General features: G+C 37.9%; 1 protein-coding gene across 4 annotated transcripts in view; it reads right to left on the bottom strand.

Moving 5' to 3' along the window:
• The window catches only part of TMEM45A (transmembrane protein 45A), a 132,578-nt gene that overhangs the window by 11,595 nt on the left and 94,216 nt on the right, over nucleotides 1-26,767 (bottom strand). For 3 of the 4 annotated variants that reach the window (XM_072615398.1, XM_072615397.1, XM_072615401.1), the window contains exons 3-5: nucleotides 10,398-10,608; nucleotides 5,287-5,499; nucleotides 1,292-1,476 (exon numbers count right to left, since the gene is read on the bottom strand). In XM_072615398.1, coding sequence (XP_072471499.1) covers nucleotides 1,292-1,476; nucleotides 5,287-5,499; nucleotides 10,398-10,587 — 588 coding nt within the window. In that variant the 5' untranslated portion in view covers nucleotides 10,588-10,608. Of the gene's footprint in view, nucleotides 1-1,291; nucleotides 1,477-5,286; nucleotides 5,500-10,397; nucleotides 10,609-25,529; nucleotides 25,627-26,767 lie in introns of those variants that run through there. The other variant, XM_072615399.1, reaches the window with a different exon arrangement.

The following is a 26,767-nucleotide window of genomic DNA, read 5'->3' as shown; positions in this document are numbered from 1 at the left end:
AACTAAGGTAGGCAGAACTTAACTTATTCACCCAAAGTCACACATCAAGTAAGTGTCTGAGGCTGGATTTGAATTCAGGCCTCCCTGACGCCAAGCCTGGTGCTCTATACACTACGCTACTTAGCTAGGACATCACTCCTTCATTCCTGCCCTCTTCTTGTCCTTTTCTACCCACATTTCCTTCAAAGCTCAACTCCACTGCCACTTGCCACGCCCCAAAAAATTATCTTGTATTTATTTTGTATAAAATGTGCATGTAATTCTACACACACATTTCTCCACTGAGAACAGGGCAGGGATGGGTTTTTTGTCTTTATTTCATAAATGCTTTCTACTGACATATTTGAACGATTGATTTCCTTCTTCTGAAGAGCTCCATATCTGGCATTTTTCTCACCAGTCCCTACTTCCTCAGCCTGTCAATCAACACTCCTTTCTGTCCAAAGTATCACATCTTTCCTATTGCCTTAATGGTGCCACCTACCTCCTCCCAGAGTCTCCATAACTGCTCATTGTTTATGAAATTATCATTTATTATTGCTTATTAAATTAAAACTTTTAACTAGACCTTAAAGTTCAGTGAGTTGACTTTTCTCATCATCTTTCTGCCCTTATCAGTCATCATTGCAAATTGAATGTACTCCAGGAATTCTTCCCTAATTAGTCCTGATCTACCTATTATTTTGCACCTCCCTAAGTTGATGTGTAGGTATATTAGTCATTAATATGATCTTTATTATATCTGCAAACTTTCATCATCTGCAATCTTGTCAGTGTGTATACTCACTCTACGTACACAAATCTTAATTCCGCTCCAACTTAGTAGACTCTCTTCAAGAGGTCCCCTTTATAAAGGTGAGGGACTCAGGGTAGGGAATATTATATAATTGTAAGACTCAATTGATTTGCTGGTTCATTTTCTGAACTACTTTTTAAAAATTCGTTATAAGAATGGCTTGCAGGATAGCAGAGTGGGGAGAGAGAAATTCTGAAATGAAGACAATATAAAAACAGAAATCAATCCTTTTTTAAGTTTCTCTAGCTGAAAAACTTGTCACCCCATAATCCGTCTGGTGAGAAGCTTTTCCTAAAATTAGCTAGGCTGGTCTTCAGACTACAGACAGATAATCCTTGACCTGGACTCTTAGCATCCCATTAGCCTGCCAGTTCCTTGAGGATACGAACTGCTTTCCAACGTAAAGTCCCAGAAAGGGGCTACTTCTTGGCCAATCCCTACAAAGTTCTCTTCTCTGTGCATTCGGGACATCCAAATGTGGACACATCTGCTTACCTGCCAAAACCAGCTGCCTTGAAGCAACACAAAGCTGGACCTGAGGAGCTCTAAAACTATGTTGCTCCTGAAAAAGAATTCCATGAATATGCAGATCGCCGCACCCATGACGGACAGGAAAAGCAGCTGATGTACGTATATGTCCAGCATGGCCCGACCATGAGTGTGGAAGTAAAAGACAAAACCTGATGGATGAAAGAAAGATGGGTTTTACTTGAACTGAAGCCAAAGGTGAATTTAGGGCTTTGCCACTAAGAGGTAGGTAAGTGTGTGTGTGTGTGTGTGTGTGTGTGTGTGTGTGTGTGTGACACAGAGAGACAGAGAGACAGCTTGATCTTACCTCACAGGATGGCTGCGAGAATCAAGTCTCATGTGCAAAGTACTTTGCAAACTTCAAAGAGCTCTTATAAATGCTACTTGCTATTACGATCATTATTGTTCTTGCTATTAAGCCTGTCTGTCACACACACACACACACACACACACACACACACACACACACACACACTCCACCTCATGCAAATGTATACACATTTGCAGATTTGAATATTGTCAGATGGTAGGAATAGCGCATCCCTGAAATGTTCTGTACCTGAGCTAGGGCTTTCCAGGGCTTATCCCTAAGTATTCTAAAGCTTGACTTCCCACAGGCACCATCCAACCTTGGTGTGTTATCATCACAGTCCATGACCACCTCCATTCATTCGGAATGTTTCACAATCTAACAGGGCTCCCCTTTTCATCCTTTTTGCCACCTTGCCTCACGAAGAAATTGTCAATTGACCACTTTAGTTTCAAGTAATGCTGACTTTGACTCCCTTTACTTAAAAAAAAAAAACTGTCTAGAAAAGAAAATTCTTTATCTTTTCATATATACAATAATGGAAGAAAACTTAAGTTCCAACAACCAGGATCAAAGAAAAGTTCCAAGGCCCAGTAGGCGAAAAAAGACCAGTGCCCACACCGGGAGGAGGTGCCTTCTAGCTCTGACGCTATGAGTGGTGACCACTGATCTGCTAGTTTTCATCTTAGTGTTTACCTCCAAAAATGGATATAAGGACAGTATCAGGGCAGTTAGCAAACAAACCACCAGCAGCTGAAGAGGACTATGTTTGGTGACGGAGGAATCCCCAGATAAATAAGACTGGGTCCCCGCCTTGCAGGCACATCTACTTCAGGTGCTTCTCAAAGAAAGGGAATTACAGAGTTTTTATGGTTCTCCTAAAGGCTGAAACATTTCCATACTTTCAATGATCACAATTTGCTCCTTAGTGGGGGTGCTCCCTCTCCCAGTGTTTTCTGGGCTGTTGTGCCCACAAAAGTTTATCACTTGATCACTAACCTAGTGCTGAATCTCTCAGAATTCAGGGAAGGTGACATTCAGACAACAGCCCTTTACCAAACTAAATCTTTTTCAGTACGATCTCTGAGTGCTTCATCTTCCCTGACTGAAACTTTAAGAAACCAGTCAACCTTATCTTAACATGGCAGCACAGCAATGGATATATACAAGGCTGCTACACTAATTCTCTAGCCTAATAGGCATTAAAACTATGCCACTACACTGTAAGGTTAAATGGTGAGGTGGATACATGGATCTGTTCAACCTTTCTGGAAAAAGAGTTAGAATCATGAGAGAAAAATCACTCTATTGTCCATACCCTCAATGACCTCACTGCTAGGACATGTATCTCAAGGTGAGGAAGAAGGAGCAGGAGGAGGAGGAGGAGGAGGAAAGGTCCTATGTGTACAAAAATATTCCCAGGGGTGGTTTGTTTTAGCTTTTTGAAGTATCCAAAATTGGAAATAATGTAGGTGTCTATAAATAAGGGAATGACAAAAAAAATTGGTGACATATGAATGCAAGGGTCATAGGTGATTGGCCTTGTGCCATAGATGATAATGAACTGAAGGGATAACCTAGGAGGGCTTGCATGAACCTGGGAGGTGGCATGGTTCAGTGAAAAGAGCGTTGCTGGAGTCAGTCAGGAAATGGGTACAAAACCGTCTTAAATAACTTGTGTGGCCTTGGGCAAGTCACTCAACTTCCCTAAGGCTTCAGGATCTCATAAAACAAGAAGACTGGAGGAAACAGCCCCTGAGGTGTCTTCCAGCTCTAAATCCATAGTCTTATGGACTGATCTGAGGCAAAGTAATCAACCAGTAAAACATTTATTGAACTTCTACCATGTGACTGGCACTATGCCAAGCATTGGAGATACAAAAACAAAAGAGAGAAAAGACAGCCCCTGTCCTCAAGGAGCTCACAATCTAATGGGGGGACTTGAAAACAAGTATTTACAAAGCAAGCTAAATCCAGGATAAATGTTGTTCAGTCACATCCATCACATCCAACTCCTTGTGACCCCATTTGGGGCTTTCTTGGCCAAAATACTAAAGAGGTTTGCCATTTCCTTCTCCAGATCATTGTACAGATGAGAACCTGAGACAAACAAGGTTAAGGGACTTGCCCAGGGTCACATAGTTAGTAAGTATCTGAGGCTGGATTTGAATTCACAAACATGAGTCTTCCTGACTCCAGGCCCATTACTCCATCCGCTGAGCCACCTAGCTACCCAAAATACATAGGAAATAATTAAACAGAAGGCAGACACTGGAATTAAGAGGGGAAGGTTCCCTGTAGAAGGTGGGATTTTAGTTGGAACTTAAAGGAAGCCAGAAAAGCCAGGAGCCAGAGATGAGGAGGGAGAGCATTCCAGGCATAGGGGACAGCCAGAGAGAATGTCTGGAGCCAAGAGATGAGGGTCTTGTTCCTGGAACAATTGGGAGGCCGATGTCACTGGCTCAAAGAGGACATGATAGGGAGTAAAGCATAAGAAGACTGGAAAGGTAGGGTTAGGTTATGAAGGGCTTTGAATACCAAACAGAAGAATAATATACACAATGAATACTGAAAAAGGTAGCCAAATGCTGATTAACTACAATGTCCCAATACTGATCTAGGACAACAGATAATAAAAAAAGAAAGATTTTCCTCCTCTTTGTAGAAAGATCGAAGTTTATAGGTACAGAACACTTCCCATGTCGTCACATATGGTGACTGAGTTGACTGGTTTAGCTTAATTGTCATTGTTACAAAGAAGGGCTGAAACTGAACTCCTGTTGCACACGCGGCATTCCATTACTATCTCCAAGTATTTGTTCAGGGTGCCCGCCCACCCCCACTCCCAAGCCTCTGCCACCCTCCCTCCTTACCTGGGCCTCTTAGAATCCCTAACTCCCAGCAAAGCTCAGCTCACAGCCACCTACTACATCAGGTGTTTCCTCATCTCCTCCTCCAGCTACAGCCTCCTTCTCCTCCTCATGTGAAATGTGTACAATGTATAGACATTTTCTATTCATTTATATGTGTTGTTGTTATGCCCTGATATAATGGAAGCTCTTCCAGGGCTGGAAAAGTTTGATTTCTATCTTTTTCTTTCAGCACAAAGTAGATGTTCACTAGAGGCTGGCTGCTGGATGACTGATGTGCCTATCAAAAAATAACTAGTGTGAAAAGATAGCATTAGAGTGTCAAAAAAATGGAAAAATGAAAAAGAAGCAATAGCGATGGAAAGAAAGCTAAATGTGGAAGTCAGGAGACTCGAGTTCAAATCTTGGCTTCGGTATTTCTTACCTATGTACAAGTAAGTTAACCTCTGGGCCATAGGTAAAAAGAGGGCATTAGACCCAAGTATGGTCCCTTTCCAGCTCTAAATGTAGGACTAGATAATGCTACCCTATCTCATAGGACTGCACTAGGAAATCAATCATAACTCTCCTTGAAAGCAAAGTATTTCCTCATCTATAAAATTAAGAAGTTAGACTGAATGGTTTCTGAGAGCTTTCCCAGCTTTAATGTATGATTGTATGTGTGTATTTGTATGTGTGGATATATATACTATACACATATATATGTATGTATATATTTGTATACACACACATAATTCCTAATAATGAGTGATAGATGAAGGAAAATACCCACTCAGGCTTACCTTCCACAAAGAAGGCATTGGAGAGCATCATCTTGCTTAAGGAAACTGGCAGTGCATGGGTAGTGAAGCACAAGATATCGACCAATCCAGAAAGTCCAAAGAAGAAATACATGGTCGAGTGCTGCCAGCTCATGAGGTCCTCCCAGTGTTTCTCTTCATAGTTGTATAAGCTCAGGTGGGGTGCACCAGGAAGAAACTGTTCTGCTGTCATGCCTATATGAAAGCAAACAAACAAAAAATTAAAGGTCCTATCTGACCTTACCTATAATAAGAGGATACCAATCCCAAGTCTCACATCTTGTCTCTATAGGATCTGTCCTTTAGGATGAACAAGACAGTGGTTCTTCACTGGTGTCTCCCCTTCTAGGCACTTCATTGTCATGCAAGGGAAATGATGGGAAAAGCTTTTAGACTGATTTCTAAAAGTCAATAATGTGGTTCCAGACCCTCTTGATTCTAAAGTCATAATGAGGATGCCTCCATGTTTCCTCATGCTCCAAAATGAAAGAGAATATACCTCGCTGGCTTTGGGAAAGGCACTTAGTCTCTCTAGGCCTGTTTCCTCATCTTTACAGTGTTGGACTAGAGCAAAGATGTCAAACACACAGGCTTCCTCCCACTGAATTCACATTTGCAGAGTGCTGCCCAAACCAGAATAAAATGTAATTGGGAAATCTTTAACAAAATAAATAAAAGTACAACAGAACATAGATAATGTTAATATGTGGTCTTCTAAGTGGATATGTGACCCACAGGATCCTTGGAATGGTTGTATCCCCCATTTCTATCTGAGCTTGATATCATTAGAGTAGAGGTCCCCTCCAGATTTAAGATGTTGTAGTTCTAAGTCTTAAGGCAGTGGGGTACAATGCAAAAAGTAATAGCAATAAGTGGCAGAGCTGGGATTCTAACCCAAGCATGCCATTAAGTTATTATTAAGTTGGGTTCTGCATTGGTAAAAGGGATTCCTACATGGATGAAATCACAACTGCTTTCAGAATTTACACATGTAAATATCAGTCATTATAGTAAAATCATACGACCATAGATTTAGAAATGAAAGGAACCTGAGAGGTAACTAATCATTACAATATAGTGTTGGCCATCTCTGAATAAGTTTGGTCCTGCAAGATTAGCCTATAGAGGTTGATGGCATCTTCCTGGGCACTTTGCTTTAAGGTAGCTTCTCCCAGAGAAAAGGTGAAGCCAGGGTATGGTTACATGAGTGATTTCTTCAGGTATGGACAGTTATAGAAGAACAGGAATGACTCACCCAATTATATGAATGCAAGTAAAAGGTGGTTTTTTTCCCAGATGCTATTGGATCTGATTACAAATCCAATTACATACAGATTATATACAGAATTCAGGAGTGCTTTCATTGTTTTTTTTTTAAAAGCTAATACCAACAAATATGAATATTTCTCTCTACAGAAGAAAGCACAAAAGAAAGCTGTGAATTTCCACTATGTATACTATGGTATTTACCACAGATTTCAAATTTAACATAGTTCAAACACTGCCCAGTGTATCCCAGTGAACTTTCTTCAGCTTTCTCTTGCTTATTTTTTAATGATTCATCCACAGTATTTCTTTTGGGTTTTTTTTAGCATTATTGTCATTGACCCTCACTGCACCCCAACTCTCTCCCACAAGTCCCTCTTTACAGAAAATAAGTATAGTCATACAAAACTAGACTATACACTGGCCACACATAAAAATGTCTTTTTTGTTCATTTTTTTCATTTATCAAGCACTGACTTTTTCTTCTTCCCATCCTTTCTTCTATATCCTTCATTTGTTCATGAACTCTTACCTCACTCATAGATACAGAAGGTAGTGTTTTCCCTTCTTCTTCTAATTTGTTTAGGATGTGACCTTTACATCTAGGTCATATATCTATCTGGAGCTTATCTTGGTGTATTGTGTGAAATGTTGGTTTAAAACTCATTTCTGTCAGACCACTGCTGGATTACTCTCCAAAGTTTTCACCAAACTGATACTTACCCCAGTAGCTCGTATCTTTGGGTTTATTGAACACTAGGTCAATAGGTTTTGTTTGCTTCAGTAGGTAGTATACCTCATCTTTTCCACTGATTAACAGCTGTATTTTCTAAGCAGTACCAAATAGTTTTGATGAGTACTAAGCAGTGTTCTGTCATCAAATAGTAACCTCATAGTTTGAAACTTAGTTCTGGTAAGTCTACTTCCTTCTCACAATTTTTCATCATTCCCCTGAATATTCTTGATCTTTGGTTTCTCCAAATGAATTTTGTTATATTTCCTAGTAAACATTTCCAAAATAACCCTTTGAGAGTTTGATGTGGCAATAAATCTGTAATCAATTTAGGTAATTTAGGTTTTTATTATATTAACGCACCCACAACCATGGGGAGAAATTAATATCTAATTATTTAGGTCTATATTTCTGTAAAAAGAATTTTATAATTATTATCAATATAATTCCTGTAGGAGTCTTTGCAGCTGAATTCAAAGATATTTTATACATTATACAGAGTTTTTTTTCTTTCTCTTCTTTTCAAGTTATATTGGTAGTATGTAGAAAAGCTGATTGGATTTAATTTTATATCCTATACCTAACTAAAAGTATTAATTGTTTCAATTAATATTAGTTGAATTTCTAGGGCTCTCTAAGTAAAGAAGCAAGTAATACATAAAAAGTATTCATTTTGTTTCCTCTCAATCTATTATTGTTATCTCAGTTTCTTTTTCATGACTTTTTCATATAGATAAAATTTCTAGAACTATATCAAATAATAGTGTTGACAGTGGACATTCTGGCTTTACTTTGATCTTATGGGAAAGGTCTCTAGTAGCAACTTGGGAAAACTTGTATGAATTGATAGAGTGAAATGAGCAGAACCAGAGAACAGTTTATGTAATAACAATTGTGAAGTTAAATAACTTTGAAAGATTTAAGAACTCCGATCAGCACAAAGACTAAACAAGTAGTCTTCTAAGAGTCTCCTGACAAAGAGGCAAAGGACTTGGGGTTCAGAAAAGGAACTATATCTTTTGGACATGGTGAATATGGGAATTTATTTTTCTTGACTATGCATTTCTGTTACAAGGATTTTTTTCTTTTTTTCCATGGGGAGCAGAGGTGGGAGGTAGAGAAAATAGATATTTGTTCATTGAAAGAAAATATGTAATTTAATTTTTAAAATATGTTTTAATGTTTCTCCATTACAGATAATACTAGTTCTTTGTTTTAAATGGATACTACTTACTATATTTTTAAATGGTCACTTTATTTCAATACTTTTTTAATGTGCTTTAAACATAAATGGTTTTGTATTATATCAAAAGTCTTTTCTGACTCTACTGATACAATCATGTAATTTTTATTGTTTTGGTTATTAATATGGTCTATGATATTTATAGGGACTTGGATATCAGCTGGGCCCATTGATTTCATTGTTGTACAAAACTTGTGGGTGAAGAAATTGCTTCTACTAATAACAAGTCAACTTTTCTGCACCTTTCCTGCAACTTATAATCTTAAAGAATTACCTAGAGCAGGAAGAGAGTATATGACTTACCCAAGATCACAAAGCAAGTATGTGTCAGAGGTGGAATTCAACTGCAAATTTTTCTGACTTCAAGGCAAGTTCTCTATCTACTGTGCCATCTTGTCTTTCACTTTTATGTTGATAGTTTTTCTAAAATTAACTAATTTTGCATTCCTGGCATAAATCCAACTGAGTCATAGTATAATCTTTTTAATATATTGTTACAATCTCTTTGTCAATATTGCATCAAATATTTTTACCTTGACATTCATGAGAGATAGTGATCTATGGTTTTCTTTCTCTGATTTCTCTCTCTTAGGTTTAAGTATCAAGACCACAGCTGTCTTAAAGAAAGATTCTGACAAGACTTTTTTTCCTATTTTTGCAAATAATGTCTGTGACGTTAGGATTATGGTTGATGGATAGCTGATAAAATTACCAGTAAATGCATCCAGTCCTAGGGTTTTTTTTTCTTTAAAGGTTCCTTTAGAGCTTTTTCAAATTTTTTTTGAGATTTGGTTGTTTAGATTTTTATTTCTTGCTTTGTTTATCTGGGTGTTTGATGTTTGTAGATAATCATCCATTTCATTTATCAATTCTGTTAGCAAATAATTGAGCAAAATGGCTTCTCATGATTTTCTTACTTTCCTTTTATTTGCCCTTTTCATTTATGATAATGGCAATTTGGTTTTCCTTCCTTTAAAAAAAAATCAAATTACCTAATGGTCTAATCTATGTTACTGGTTTGTTTTCCAAAATAAAAGTTCCTAAATCTTATAGATCGTTTCAATTATTGGTTTGGGGTTTTTTTGTTTTGTTTTGTTTTGTTATGTGACCAAGAACAATAAACATTAAGATCTTAAGCAAGTCACTCTCTGGGCTTTATAGCTTCTTCACCTCCAAGATGAGTATAGTCAAAAAGTGATTCTGCTTCCCTCACAATGTTGCTGTGACTCATCAGAAAGTGTATCAGTCAGGGCACAATGAGTTGGAGGAAAAGTGACGTGAGCTCCCACAAAAGGAGAATATGTCTATTAGAAATGTCACCTACTAAACTCAGTAGAACAGAATAAGAATCAACAGAAAATGGGTGAAGCTACTTAGCACCAAAAGTCTCCTCCCTACCCTTATACCCAAATGCAACTTCATCAGTGTAGGGAGCTCTATCATAAGGACAATCCATCCTCCAATGCGTATTACCACCTCTTCCTTAAATTAGAAGTGACTTGCCTAGTTTGCAAATGTATCAATTAGGGGACCAGAGGGAACAAGGGAGGGGTAAGGGAAATGAATTGTTCTCACAGATCATGAAGGGATGATCTGAACTTTCATACTCAACTGCAACAATTAGAAACTATAATTTGTCACTCAGGGTTTGGTTCCACAGCAACAATAGTGAGAAAGTAAAAGAAAATGATCCTTTTACAGATCAAAAATGAATGAATGAATGAATGGACAAATAAATAGATAGACAAATTGATAAATAAAAAAGAAAGATGTTCCCATTCTCTTAATTCCAATCCTGAATCTGGATTCCTACATGGAAAAAAGGGGGAAACTGAGAAATAACCAATTTACCAGTTAAAGACATGAAGATTTTGATCAGGCCCTCGATAATTTCCAAACGTTGAAATCCTGCCCGGGATCCAAGGAAACAGGTCCTCTTGTTCTTTTTGCAGACATATTTCATTATGTACTTCACACTCCACCAAAAGCCAAAGAAAAGGAAAAAGCTCCCAGGGAGGGCATGACCTCTGAAACTCCCCATTGTTCTCTAGCACGGTAGAACCTAGGAAAAAAAAAGAAAAACAGCACCTCTATCCTTTCTGGAAGCATTTCTGGTATCACTCGTTACCATTACCATACCAAAAAAGATGAATAAGATGGATCATGTGACCCATGAAGATCCAGGAGTTTCCCTGTCAGAAGAATATTTTGCCACTACCAAACTCTTGGGAGCCATTACTTGTGGTTGGGCTGTTGTTATTTTTTAAGGTTTTAAGTACACATTTTTTTAATACCTTTTGTGCCTACATCCCCTACACTTAGCATAGTGCCTGGCACTAGGAGGTCCTTAATAAATGCTTGTTGATTGAGTAAGCCACCTACTCTGAGCAAACCAGAATGTCAACATGAGTCTTGTAACTGTGTCATAGGAGTCTGCTAACTCTGACTCAGGATGGATCTAAACTGGCTGGTCATCCAAGAGGAAAAAAGTCCACCTCACAATTATACAGTACATTATTTTGCTCATCACAACCCTATAAAGTAAAATATGATCCAAAAAAGCACTGGATTTGGGGTCAGAAGCCATGGGTTCAAGTCTTGACTTCTCTATTTACTGCCCATATGATCCTAACCTAGACAAAGTATTTAACCTTTCTGGGACTCATCTACAAAATGAAGGTTACAGACTACATCAGAGGTGTCAAATGTGCTGCTGCAGGGAGTCCCATAATATGCCCAGTATCAAAATGCAATTGGGCAACAAAACAAATAAAAATACAATAAAACAGATAATATTAATATGTGGTTTTCAAGTCACTATGTGGCACAATGGATAGAGCACTGGGTCTAAAGTCAGGAAGACTCATCTTTGCGGGTTCAAGTTTGGTCTCCATCATTTACTAGCTTTAACTTTAACCTGCTTGCCTCAGTTTCTATAAAATGAGCTGGATAAATGGCAAACCACTAGAGTAGCTTTGCCAAGAAAACCCCAAATGGGGTCACAAAAAGTCATATAAGACTGAAACAACTAAACAACAACAAAAAGTCACTACGAGGTCCGCAGGGATCTTTATGTATGGTTAGTGGCCCCCATTTCTACTTGAGTTTACTACACCAGACTAGATGACTTTAGGTTCCTTAAAGCTCTCAAGTCCTCTGATACTAAAAGCTCTCACTGATATAACAAACTTAAAAGTTTAATAAGACCTTGAAAAAACTCTTCAAAAGTTTAGCTGTTGTTTCTTGGTTCATATTAAGACATTGGACATTTAAAGGTAACAAAGACCAATAATAAATTTTCATCATCCTAGCATAATCAGGAACACATATGGATTTAACAATGGAAATGGCTTTAAAGAAGATATTTTACCATCTGCTTTGCCTAAGAACCACTGGGCCTTCTCATCTGATTTACACCTGAAATTTTCTGTGAAACGTTGTTCAATTGGTTAAGTTGTGTCTGACTCTCAAAATGGCCCCGTTTGGGAGTTTTCTTGGCAAAGATTCTAGAGTGGTTTGTCATTTCCTTCTCTAGCTAATTTAGAGATGAGGAAACTGAGGCAAACATGGTTAAGTGGCTCGCCCAGAGTCACACAGCCAGTAAGCATGTGAGGCCAGATTTGAACTAAGGAAGATGAATCTGCCTGACTCCAGGCCAGCACTCTGCCAGTAAATAGGCAGCATCATCTAGTTTCCTGTCATGTGTGTTAGTCTCCCATCATTAAGACAAAAGACAGCAATCCTACCTTCCTTTTCTGTTTCTATTTGTATTCTACTTGCATCCCCAACATGCTTTGTATACACTCTGTATATGCTCTGCATATGGTAGGTGCTTAAAAATTGCTCCTTCATTCATTTATTTAACAATACCAATTAAATATTTATCTACCCTATGCAAAAAAAAAAACTAGGCTTAAAGACACAGTCTCTGTTCTCAAAACATCAACCATCTAATAGAAGATAAGCTAAGGGCAGAAATCCCATTCTTTAAAGTAAAATGAAACATGCATATAAGAAATACAAGCTGCTATTATGCATAGGTCTGATCATGTTATTTTCCTCCTCAGAACCCTGCAGTAACTTCCCATCATCTGATAAAATCCAAAGCTCTCAGCTTGGCTATGGAGGTCTGCTATAATCTGGCTTCAAAATACCTGTCCCATTACTTCACACTACCTCCCTTCATGGACTCTATTTTAGTATCATAAAGACCATAAAAGTGAAGATAGAAGGGGTTATCTAACCCAATTCCCTCGTTTCACAAATGAGTAAACTGAGGTACAAAAAGGATTATGTGATTTGCCAAAAGTCACGAGGGTTGTAAGTAGCAGAGATAAGATTCCAACCCAGATCATTGGATTCCAAATTCTGTGCTCTTTCCATTGAGTTTTCTATTCAGATTGTACTACAAGCTATTCTTTTATCTCATTCTGCCTTTTTTTACCTCCTTGCATTTGTGTACATCCCATTCCTGGAATGAACTCTTCCACATCTCCATCTAATTCATTCATTTCTTTTCTATTCTAGCTCTGGTACTATGTTTGATATGAAGATTTTCAGATGCCAACCAGCTCAATACAGAATTCCTTCTTCCTCCACTGGACAATATGACTCTGTTTCATATCTCCCATGACCTTATCACATTCTAATTCTATCATAATAAATCTGTGTATAAGTCATATCCCCATACTTAAATTTTAAGTTCTGAAAAGGAAGGTTCATTCTTCATCTTTGCATGCTCAATGCTTTACACACTATATTTGAAAAAGAAAATTTTATTCTGAATGTAAACACCAAAAAAAAACTGTATATATATATTTCATAAATCATTTCCAAATTTTCCTTCTTGCCTATGCATCTTTCTGAGTTTCTTTTTGTTCTCTTTTGGTCATTTTTAGAAAGGTTTCAATAATCCTCTTTTTTTAACATCACTTTTGCTAATCTCCTCTTCCTCCAAAAGTCCCTAATTAAAAATTAAAAAGTTAATGGAAAAAAACTTGTTAACAAATAAGCATAGCCAAATAAAATGAATCCAGACAACAGCCATGTCCAAAAATGCAGGTCTCTTTCTGAACCTTGAGTCCATCACTTCTCTGGTCAGAAGTGGATAACATACTCAAAACAAAGTCAAGTGCAAGTCATGTCATCATTGCTCTGATGTCATGGTCTTCTTCCAAAAGGAAGGATGAACACAGCAATCATGGTAGATCTTCTGGAATACTGGCAGCCATTGCTGGTATTAAGATCAATTAAATCTTAAGTCCTTCAGAGCTGTCTTTCATTACAATGTTATCATCATTTCAGTTGTTCTCCTGGTTCTGCTCACTTCACTCTGCATCAGTTCATAGTATCCAGGATTCTTTGACATCATCTCTACCCTCACTTTATATGGCACAATAGCATTCCATTACATTCATATACCACAATTTGTTCAGTTATTCCGCAGCCAAGGTACCTCCCTCTGTAGATTCCAGCCCTTTGGTTGACTTTTTCTTCCTTAAACCTCCCTCCCCGTTCAGAATCAGGAAGTTTGTTTTGCTTCTGACTCTTCTCTCCCCAATTATTTTCTCTCTTAACCTCCCCTTTCCCTATTTCTGACTGTTCCCCTGTTGAATCTAGTCTATTTCTACACTAAAATGTGTTTGTGATCAACACTTCTTTATCCAGTTCAGATAAGAATGAAGTTCATCTGATGTCCCTTCCCTGTACCCTTTCCTACATATTTGTACATGCTTCTTGTCACACTCCACAATCATTAGAAATGTCAAGTTTCAGCTCCTTATTTCTCCTTTCTATATGTGTGGGACTTCTTACTCTCTCTTCTCTTAAAACCTTTAGAACAGAATGAATCTTCTGTCCTCTCTTCATCTTATTTAACTCCCACCGTAAAGACAGTTAAGGTGCTGAAAAGATAGTCATTTCTTTTCATCCTATTAAAAATGTTAGCATAATGTCATCATACATTTTCCAATGGCTCAGATAAATTTACCTTTCTAGGTTTTTCTTAACTCTTGAGTTTGCATTTCAAATTTTCTATTTGGATCTTCCTCAGAAATACTTATAAGTTCTCTCTCCATTAAGGTCCACATTTTTTCCCCTACAGAATTTTACTCAGCTTTGAAGAGCAAATAAAATTGTGCTACAAGCCTACATATTTTGTTTTGTAGCACAGTATTGTACAACTCCTCTCACTCTTTTTTTTTTTTTTTTTAGAAACTACTCCATGTTGTTTGATCCTGGTTAGAGTTCCTTAGTATGTGAACTCCTTTCTAAATACTAGTACTATTTTTTTTATATGAGTGGTCTAGATTTTGGCTAGGCAGTTCCTGGGACTTTTCCTTTTAAGATTTCTTTCAGATGACCCCTGGGTTCTTTCTTCACTCTGCCCACTGGTTCTAAAAGAGTTGGAAAGTTTTCATTTAGAAATGCTTGAAATACAGTATCCAGAATTTTTTTTAAATTATAGTTTTCAGGGAGTACAATGATTCTTAAATAATCTCTTCTTGATATGTTCTCCAGCTCAGTTTTTAAAGTCAGATTATCTTCTATTTCTTTCTCTTTTTTTCAATCCTTTGATTTTGTTCTAATATTTCCTGCTGTCTGCTTCAGTCATTGATTTCTATGTTAGCTTTTCTAATTTTTAGAGTCTGATAGTTGGGTAAGTTTTGCTAGTTTATCTTCTAAGCACTTTATTCTCCTTCCAAGTTTTTTTCTCAATAAGCTTTTATTTCATTGGTTTGCTGTTGCTTCTTATCTTCTACATATTCATGTAGTCATCATACAAAATGCACTAATTTCCTTTGATTCTCTACTTGTGATAGATAGAGAATTACTCCCTAGGTTGTTTCGGGGAGGATCTCTGGATCTATATTTATCATACTGATTAGGATCTTCTTTGGCTTACATATCTCTCTAGCTTCAGTTTCTGAATTGGAGCTTTGTCCCAGGGCCAGATTCCATCCTACCCCCAAGTGCCTTTAGGTAGGGTGATTAGCCCTGAATGCTTTCTATCTAGTTCCTCCAGACTTACCCTCCTTCTCCAGGTTAGCCTCAAATAAGTGTCCCCAATCTTTGAATTTTATAGTGTTTGGTCTTCAGGTCCCACTCTAGCTTCTCAGGACAGAGTGCTACTGCTCTGAGTCTTATCTGAACTTGTGTCCCCCACCCTCACTGGCTGCTGCTGGTCAGGGGCTGCCAACAGCCCCACTGCACACTTATGATTGTAAATACAAGGCTTCTTTGGGGGTTTTGCTGGAGTAGATATATGGGGGAGCTGGGGAGCTGGCCTCCATTCAGGCAGTCATCTGGCCACCTCAGATAATTAATAAACAGTTGCTGAGTGAATTGCTTTTGATTTTACATCAGAATGAAGAAGAAGGGAGGATTCACTTGCAATGACATAGATCAGGTAAGGCTTTGTTAGAAGGTGAGATTTGAACTGGGTCTGGAAAGATGTCTTTCCATAGTCAGAGACAAAAGTGGAGTTAGATAGGAAATGTAAAACATGTTCAGTTGACTAATCCAGTTTGGCTGAAGCACCAGATACATGTAGTGAGAGTAACAATAACATGCCACCTTAAGGCTTACAAAGCACGAGGCATATATTAGCTTACTTGATCCTCTCCACAACTCTGTGAGGTAGGCGCAGTTATTGTCTCCATTTAACAGATGATGAAAGTGAAGGTCATTTAACCGGGGACAGTCACTCCTAGTGAATGTTGGAGGGAGTATTACAAATGCACCTCTTGAGAGATAAGGTTGGAAAGACAGGTTAAAACAAAATTGTGCCAAAGTCTGAATGCTGGCCTAAAGAATTTAGACTTTATCCAATTTTTAAAAAAACACCAGAAACCCATGGACAGTTTTTGGACAGCAATATAAGATGATCAGATCCATATATTAAGAAGATAAATCTTTCAGCAGGACATAGGATAGACTGGTACAAGGGGCAGAAATCCCAAGATTCTATTGAAATAAACCAGGGCAACGGTGACAAGGAACTAAATAAAATTGGGAGGCTGGAGGAAAGGAAGGTACATACAGAAAAATAGGCCATTATTTACATATATTATCTTAAGATGTTAACTTAGCATCAGTGTTGAGTAGTTAAAAGCAATGACCTACTGATAAGATTCATTTCATAATCATTCATGGTGTACTGAATTGTTAAAAGCCTATATGAAAAGAATGGTTTATGATCCTGTCATTTCCTTTTTGTTGACAGATTTACAAAATCAAGGGAAATCCACACAGTTGATTTTAGCAAGGCATTTGAAGAAATTTCTCATTATTCTCACACAGAAAAAAAAGAAATATATGGGCTAGAAAGAGCCAGCTAGTCATTGCATAAGGAGGAGCCAAATATTGCCATTAACAAATGGATCTGCGCCAGTCTAGGTACAGATCTCTAATGGAATGCCACGGGGTTCTGTCCTGGATCCTATTCTGTTTCACATGTTTATTGATGACTTAGATAAATGTGTAACATAGTTAAAAGGAAGGAATATGACCCCCCACACTTACATGTAGCAATGTATTATATAGGGTCTGCCATGCTACTTCACATTATGAGCCATCCAACCTCAGCTTGCCACTTGGCTTATTTCTACATATTTAATTTTCCCCTGAGCTCTGTAGTGGTCTAGGGGGTATGTTATGATAATTTCTCATGAATAAATTAATAGGCAATTATTTAGCTCAAGTTTCCACTCCAGTACATTAAATACTAACAGATTATTAAATCAGGATATCTCCTCTTTCCCAATAATACTCTTATTGTCTATATTTAAATATTAAATTACTGAATATACATTATTTATTTACTAATATAGTGATAATAAAATATAAAAACATCACTGGGCTTCACTTTCCTTGTCTGTGAAATGAGGGGGTTGCCTCTAGGTGTTGAAGTGGATGAAGCACAGGGCCTCCAGTTAGGAAGACCTAAGTTCAAATCCAGCCTCCGATTCTTGCTAGCCATGTGACCCTGGGCAAGTCACTCAACCTCTACCTGCTTCCGTTACCTCAGCTCTAAGGTGGAAATAAAAATATCACCTACATTGTTGGATCAAATGAGATGCTGTTTGTGAAGCACTTAGTGCAGTGTCTGGCACATAGTAGGAGCTTAATACATGCTGACATCCTTCCTTCCTAGATGGCCTCTCAGGTCCTTTCTCTCCCCTTTCAATTCTATGACTCTATGACATGTATAACTACTTAAAATTTTCCAGCTATGATCAACATCACCGGGTGGGTCACACCAGATCCTCAATAGGGTACCTATCAGTTTCGCCCGTCTGGAAGGTTTTACACCACTCAGTTTTTCTCTCAAGACATCATTCTTACTGTTAATAACAGTGGCAGCTAGCAGCTATGTGGCGCTTTAAGGGTTGTCAAGTGCTTTATGTAGGCTATCTCATTCTATCTTGACAAAAAGCTTTACAAGGCAGGTACTGTTAGCATCGTCATTTTACGGATGAGGAAACCAAGGCTGCAAGAAGCCAAGTGGCTTAGTCAGGAACATACAGCTAGTATCTGGGGAAGACTTCAAATGCAGTGTCTTCCTCACTCCAGATTCAGAGCCCTATACCACCCAGGTGTCTCCTATATTAAGTCAAATCTATTCTCAAAATCTTCTTTGCAAGATAAAGTTGAAAATAGCTTCCTTGGCAAGGAAGAGTTTTCCCACCTCCTTTTTTTGTATAATTAATTTATTTGTTTTCAGTTTTCAACAATCACTTCCATAAGTTTTAAATTTTCTCCCTCTCTCTTCCCCCTCCCTCCCCAAGACAGCATGCAATCTTATATGGGTTCTACACATAAATTCTTATTAAACACATTTTCACATTAGTTGTGTTGCATAGAAGAATCAAAAGGAATGTGAGAAACCATGAGAAAAAACAAAATATAACAAAAGAGAAAATAGTCAGCTTCATTCTGCATTCTGACTCCATGGTCCTTTCTCTGGATGTGGAGGCATTTTGCATCGAGTCCTTTGGAAATGTTTTAGGTCCTTGCATTGCTGTGAAGAGTTAAGTCTATCAGATACAGTTCTTTGCACGCTGTGGCTGTTACTGTTTATAATATTCTCCTGGTTCTGCTCATTTCACTCAGCATCAGTTCATGGTCTTTCCAAGTTTTTCTGAAGTCTTCCTGTCCTTCATTTCTTATAGCACAATAGTATTCCATTACATTCCACAACTTGTTCAGTCATTCCCCAATTGATGGGCATCCCCTCGATTTCCAGTTTTCGGCCACCATAAAAAGAACTGCTATAAATATTTTTGTGCATGTGGGTCTTTTTCCCATTTTTATGATCTCTTTGGAATACAGCCCTACAAGAAGTATTGCTGGGTCAAAGTGTAGGCACATTTTTATAGCCCTTTGGATCTAATTCCAAATTGCTGTCCAGAATGGTTGGATCAGTTCACAGCTCCACCAACAATGAATTAGTGTTCCAACTCTCCCACATCCACCTCCATCTTCTTGATGACAACAACTCCCAATGCCAACTCAAAACATTCTATCTGTATCTTTATCCTTAAAAAGAGTAGTAGGAGAGGCTATTTTGAAACAAGAGTGAAAAAGACAAGCCTATTAAATTCAGAGGGTGAGCTTACACATTTGATGACCGTCAGAATTCCAAAAAGAAGATCCTAATAATGAATCAGTTAACTCTAATAAGACAAATGTAATAGATATAAATACAAAATCCAGCACTTGGATCTCTATGAGGCAGAACTAAGAAAGGAGCCAGCTCCAGGCATAGGGGGTTGGCACCACTGTTAATTCAATAAGCCCAGATACTTATGATCCACAAGATGAAATCAAACATTATAACAGCCAAAATTTATTTGCATAATACTTTAAGATTTGTGAAATGCTTTAGCATCTCAAATGAGCCTCCTAACTATTCTATGCTGGACAGGTATCATAGATATTATAATCCCTGTTTTCTAGAACAGAAATTGAGGCTCATTCAATTAATAAGGATCATGATGTAGTGAACTTGGAATCAGGAAGAGCTGAGTTCACATTTCACTTTAGGGAAGAGTCCAGATATTAGGAAGCTAGTTGTTGTTGTCGTTCTGTCATTTCAGTCATGTCTGACCCCATTTGAGATTTTCTTGGCAAAGATACTACAGTGGTTTGCCATTTCCTTTTGCATCTCCTTTTACAGAGGAGAAAACTGAGACAAATAGGGTTAAGTGACTTGGTCAAGGTCACACATCTAGTGTCTGAGGCCAGATTTGAACTTAGGGAGATGAGTCTTCCAGACTTTAGGCCTGCCACTGTAGTTACTGTGCCACCTAGGTGCCCTATTGTTAGGAAGCTGGAAGAGAATATTTAAAAAAAGCTCTTTTCTTGATGAGGTTATACCACTAGAATGGTGATGGCCACATTCCTGCCTGGCTTCCAAGCCAGCATAAAGAGCTGTAGGCAGCCAAGGGGCCTGGTCTTCAGGATCCGTTTCTACCTGCCTACTCTGAAGTTATTCAATCCATGGCAGAATGCCCATTTATTGGCTGCTTCATCTGCCTTTCACACCTTACAAAGTCTCTAAAACACCAAAGTTACTCCATACCAAGTAGCTAGCAGACTCCAAAAGGACCCTCCCCTGACCTAACCTCCCCTGCTTCATTTCTTATTCCCCAGATGTACCACATTCCCTGAGTTTACTCATGGAAACTATCAATGGACTCCGATCTGAAAAGAAGACAAAGATATCAAAGAATTCCTGACCCACTGTTGGGGAAGACACCTGTTACACAGTCAGTGAGATGACTAGGGACCCAGCATATCAAGGACTTCTTCACCCAACAGTTAAAGTCTTGGTTCGTATAAAAGAGTTTCTAAGGGCCACAGGTGATAGACAACATGCTATAGGCCCTGCCACCATCCCAGGAATGGAACTGAGATAAACCCTCTTTAGAATGCAAGTTAACTCACTTGATATTGACATTAAAGGCCTTGGAAAACCCAAAGGTAATTCCTGTTGGGTAGCTAGATGGTGCAATGGAGAGAGTGCTAGACGTGGGGTCAAGAAGAACTGAGGTCAAATTTGACCTCAGACAATCACTATTTGTGCAACCCTAGAATGACTTCACCTCTATCTGCCTCCGTTTCTAAATCTGTAAACTGAGAATAATAGTAGCACCAACCTTCCAGGGTAGCAAAGATAAAATCCAAGAAGCTCTGTAAAGAGATTTCTAAACCTAAAAACACTATATAAATGCTAGCTAACATCAACATCATTATAAGTTCTTTGTTTTGTTTTTATTTTGGCCACAAGTACAATTTAAGCTATTAAAATTTGTGCAAAATTTAAGTTTTAAAATCCCTTCTTAAACACTATTCATGTGGCCCTAGGCAAATCCTTTCACTGCTCTGTGCCTCGGTTTCTTCATCTGTAAAATGAGAGGTTTGGACTAGGCAGTGGTGTCAAACTCAAAGCCATCTATTGAATTAGAAAACCACACATTAAAATTATGTTGTACTGTGTTTTTATTTGTCTTATTAAATATTCCCCAATTATTTTTCAGTTTGGTTCTGGAAACACTGGGGAGTTTTGACCAGCATGAGGGACACAACACACCTATACAAAGGAACAGGAAAAGTCAACAGAACATTGTACGTGAGGAATGGAAGCAGGCCAGCTGGGCAAAGTGGAAGGGAAGCAGGTAATAGAGGAAAAAAAGCTGTAGAGTGAGGTTTTGGGGTTTTTTTTTCTGAAAAAGGTTTCATTTCCAAGCTATATTAAGAACTGATTCAAAATTTTATAAGAATAAGAGCCATAGGGATAGGGTCAAGATGGCAGAGTAAAAGCAGGGACTTCCATGAGCTCTCCCCCAAAACCCTTCAAATACCTGTAAGAAATGACTCTAAACAAATTCTAAAGCTACTGCACCCACAAAATGACAGAGTGAAATAAATCCCCAGCCCAAGGACAACCTGAAAAATCAACAGGAAGTGTCTTTCACATCCATCAGAGAAGAGGAGTGCAGTCTGGCATGGGCCACACCAGCACAAACCAGCCAGAGAAGTTCTCAGGGGACTGAATCATTGGAAGCTGTGGCAGTTTCCAGACTTCTCAACCCACAAACACCAAAAAGGTCAGTGAGAAAACTCTGTGGGACCTGAGTGAAAGAGGAGTGCATGGCTTGGCTGGGTCTGGTCCCAACCTCACACCCCAGGGTGGTGGCACTTGGCAGCAACAGTGGCAGCAGCAGCAGTGGCAGAGGCTATTTCTGGAACTCTGGGCCCACAGACAATGGAGGATCAAGTGGCTGATAGAAAATCCCTGGAGCCTGGGGATAATATACCCACATCCACCCCCACTGGAAGCAGAGTCCGACCTTGACAAAGAGTTAGGAAGTCAAGCATTTGGCTGGGAAGATGAGTAAACATTAAAAAAAGAACTCAGACAACTAAAAACTTTAGCAACAAAGAAGATCAAAACATACAACCAGAAGAAAATAAAGTCAAAGCTCCTACGTGTAAAGCCTCCAAGAAAAATATGAATTGGTCTCAGGCCATAGAAGAGCTCAAAAAAGATTTTGAAAATCAAGTAAGAGAAGTAGGAAAAAATGGGTGAGAAATAAGAGTGATGCAAGAAAATCATGAAAATTGAGTCAACAGTTTGCTAAAGGAGATCCAAACAAATGCTGAAGAAAATGACACCTTAAAAAATAGACTAACCCAAATGGCAAAAGAAGTCCAAAAAGCCAATGAGGAGAAGAATGCCCTAAAAAGCAGAATGGATCGAATGGAAAAGGAGGTCCAAAAACTCACCAAAGAAAATAATTTCTCCAAAATTAGAATGGAGCAAATGAAAGCTAATGACTTTATGAGAAATCAAGAAATTATAAAACAGAACCAAAAGAATGAAAAAATAGAAGATAATGTGAAATATCTCACTGGAAAAACCACTGACCTGGAAAATAGATCCAGAAGAGATCATTTAAAAATTATTGGACCACCTGAAAGCCATGATCAAAAAAAAAAAAAGAGCCTAGATAATATCTTTAATTATCAAGAAAATTATCAAGGAAAACTGCCCTGATATTCTAGAATTAGAGGGTAAAACAGAAATGAAAAGAATCCACTGATCACCTCTGGAAAGAGATTTTGAAAGGAAAACTCCTAAGAATATTATAGCCAAATTTCAGAGTTCCCAGGTCAAGAAGAAAATATTACAAGCAGCCAGAAAGAAACAATTTGAGTATTATGGAAATACAATCAGGATAATGCAAGATCTAGCAACTTCTAAGGAACTGAAGGGCTTGGAATATGATATTCCAGAGATCAGAGGAGCTAGGATTAAAACCAAGAATCACCTACCCAGCAAAACTGAGTACAATCCTTCAGGAGAAAATAATCCTTTCAGGGGGAAAATTAAATATTCAATGAAATAGAGGACTTTCAAGCATTCTTGAAGAAAAGAGCAAAGCTGAAAAGAAAATTTGACTTTCAAACACAAGAATCAAGAGAAGCATGAAAAAGTAAATATGAAGGAGACTTATTAAAGTTGAACTATTTACATTCTTATATGGAAAGATGGTATTTGTAACTCATGAGACCTTTCTCAGTACATTAGGGTAGTTGGAGGAGATGATAGATAGATAGATAGATAGATAGATAGATAGATAGATAGATAGATAGATAGATAGATAGATAGATAGATAGATAGATAGATGACAGATAGATAGATGGCACAGGGTGAGTTGAATATGAAGGGATGATATCTAAAAAATAAAATTAAGGGGTAAGAGAGGAATATATTGGGAGAAGGAGAAAAGGAGAGATAGAGTGGGGTAAGAATATCTCACATAAAAGAGACAAGTAAAAGGTTTCACAAGGGAGGTGAGAAGGAATGGGTGAACTTTACTCTTATCAGATTTGACTTAAGGAAGGAATAACATACACACTCAGTTGAGTATCTTACTCTACAGGAAAGTAGTGGGGAAGGGAATAAGAAGGAAGAGATGACAGAAGGGGGAGAAGTTTGAGGGACAGGGTAGTCAGAAACAAACACTTTTGAAAAAGGACAGGGTCAAAGGATAAAATAGAATAATTGGGGGGGGGATAAGATGGAGGGAAATATAGTTAGTCTTTTACAACATGACTATTATGGAAGTGTTTTGCATAACTACACATATATAACATATATTGAATTGCTTGCCTTCTCAATGAAGGTGGGTGGGGAGAAAAGAAGGGAGAGAATTTAGAACTCAAAGTTTTAAAAACAAATGTTAAAAAATTCTTTTTACATGCAATTGGGAAATAAGATATGCAGGCAATGGAGTATAGAAATCTATCTTGCCTTTCAAGAAAGTAAAGGGGAAGGGGGTAACATAGGGGGATGATAAAAGAGAGGGAAGATTTGGAGAAGGGGCAATCAGAATGCATGCCATCTGGGGTGGGGGAGGTGGAACTCAAAATCTTGTGGAAATGAATGTTGAAAATTAAAAATAAATAAATTTTTTAAAAAGTAAGAATAAAAAGTAAAAATAAATTTTTAAAAACACAAGAATAAGAAACATTGACCATATGATTGATAGTCAATGGATATGAGCTCTCTAGACAGATGTGTGTATATATATATATATATATATATATATATATATATATATATATATATATATATATATATATATATATATATATATATATACCCATGTCTGTACAGTTATACATACCAGGGGGGGAGGAGGGTTAAATGCCAGCAATTAAGGGAAAATGAGTAGAATATACATTGTACCTTGACCCTTAACCAAGCAATTATCAATAACAGCAAAAAGTGCCATAGACACAGTAAATAAGGGTTTTTTTTAAAGCATTAAAAAAAATAAGAACCATATGGGGAAAACTATGATAAGTCAATATACTAAGGATAGGATAAACCATCAGCAAATAATGAAAGTTAGAGACCTATACAACCATTTGCAATTTCTTGGGGATTTTTTCTTTCAGATTTCACACTCATTTTTTTTCTTAAGTTCTCATTTATCTAGCTTATCTAACAGAATTTAACTTAAAATCTATATTAATTAAACAAGAACTTAGAAAAACACAAATTCTAACTCAAGTAAGAGAATTTATTTTTGCCTCTTACTCGGAAATACATGGATAGTGCCTGATTTTGAATATTTCTCCTCTGCAAAATCACAGATCATTTAATCCATCTTCCTGCTTCAGCAAAAAGGAATAAGCATTTAAGTGACTAGTATGTGCCAGGTACTGTTAAGACTTTTACAAATGTTATCAAGGCAGGGCTGAACTTAAACCATCTCATCCTTTCATACCCCATCTCTAGAGAAAAGAGATTTACAGAATCTCAGAGTTGGAAGGAATCCAAAGATTAACTAGTCTAGTCTCTAATTTAACAGAATTACCACCCCTGCTCTGGACTACCTAAAGAGGCCATTCAACCTCTTTAACCTCCACACAAAAACTGCCTGTCGGAGGGAACCCACTACCTTTATAGGCAGTCTACTCTGCTTTTGGAAGGCTCTCATTGTTCAAAAATATTCCCTTATACTGAGCCAAAATGTGCCTCACCAGAATTTACACCCATTGCTTCCAGCACTACCTTCCTTGGTAACATGTTCAAACCTCTCAACCAAAAGGGCTAACGACAATACAAGATGAATACTATTACAACAAATACTAAGTAATACAAGTTCCTTCTCCCCACCTTCCCCCTCCCCCCAAATTCACTATGAAAAAAGATCTTTATAGCAAGTAGTTTTCATTCAATCAACATTTGCTACAACGAAGCACTATGGACAGTTCCTTGTAATTCACTGTCCTATTTGCAAACCACTCAAAGTCAAAATGAGGCAGGCATTCGCAATTTTAAATAAGGTCTTGTCTTTTTTTTTACCTTCCCTCCCTCATTTCATTCACCTCCTCTCACTGCCTCTCAGCCTTCTATCCCTCACTAGTTTTAAAGGACAACAGGATTCCTTTGTCAAATCTCACCTTCACACTCCCTTCCAAGAAGTGAACTACAACCTGCTGATTCACTTCTTCCAAGACCTCAGAATAGCTCCAGTGACAAGGGGTGAAACATAAAGACAACCTAGTCCTAGTTCTGAAATAGCCAACTCTGGCTCTTCATTGGCTGAATTGAAGTCCTGCCTTTCAAGCAGGAAGTTAAACAGGTAAGTCTTCAGAATGTGTCCCAATGCTATGCGTGCTTTTGTGTTCAAAGAGTACAGCCCTCACTGCTCCATTCATGTCTAAATTATCTGTTCCAAAAATCTGCTCTAAATCACACTCACCCTCCTAACCATGCTCTGCCCCATAAAGCTCTGAGAAACAATCATTAATCCTGAAAATTAAGCTGAGAATACAGAACTGACTTGGAAAGCATCTCTGCCAGGAGCAATCAAAAGGGACTTAAGACAAGAGACTGATTATATCAATGAGCAGTGGTAATAAAAACAAATATGAATAATATATAAATATGATAAAAATAATACAAAGCATAAGTAGATTTTTAAAATCCTCTTTGCTAAGAGGCAATCAAGCTTCCCACAAAGGGCTAAACTATCTTGGTCTACTGGATAGATAAAGTATACTGGACCTGGGAAGTTAGGCTGTTGTTGAGTTGTTTCAGTAATATCTGACTCTTTATGATCCCATTTGGGGTTTTCTTAGTAAATATACTAGAATGGTTTGCCATTTCCTTCTCCAGCTTGTCTTATACATGAGGAAACTGAGGCAAATAGGGCTAAGTGACTTGAGCAGGGTCACACAGCTAGTGTCTAAGGTCAGATTTGAACTCAAGTCTTCTGGGTTCCAAGCTCAATGTTCTTATTCACTGTGCCACCTAACTTCCCTGACTTACATACACACATATAGCACAGGATTTAAGGGAGTTTCAGGAGACAAAAACAGATAGCACTGGATCAATCAATCAGATTCATCAACCCCAAGATGTTCGTTGCTACAAGTACTGATGACATATAATACACAGCAAAAAAAATCAAGGTTTCTGGGGACACTCGAGATTGAATAGAACCTGCCCTGCAGAAGCTTACAGTCTAAGTTAAAAGACAGCCACTGACATGTATAGATGTATTTTGCCAAGTATAGCTGTTTTAACTTTAGCTATTCAAGTCTGAGGTACCACCTCACACGTATCAGATTGGCAAAGCTGACCAAAAAAAAAAGGAAATGATAAATGCTGGAGGAAATGTGAGAAAACAAGTACA

This window comes from Notamacropus eugenii, chromosome 5 (assembly GCF_028372415.1).
Source record: "Notamacropus eugenii isolate mMacEug1 chromosome 5, mMacEug1.pri_v2, whole genome shotgun sequence".
Lineage (NCBI taxonomy): Eukaryota > Metazoa > Chordata > Mammalia > Diprotodontia > Macropodidae > Notamacropus > Notamacropus eugenii.
Note: the sequence above shows the minus strand (reverse complement) of the source record. Positions and strands in the feature narration are given on the sequence as shown.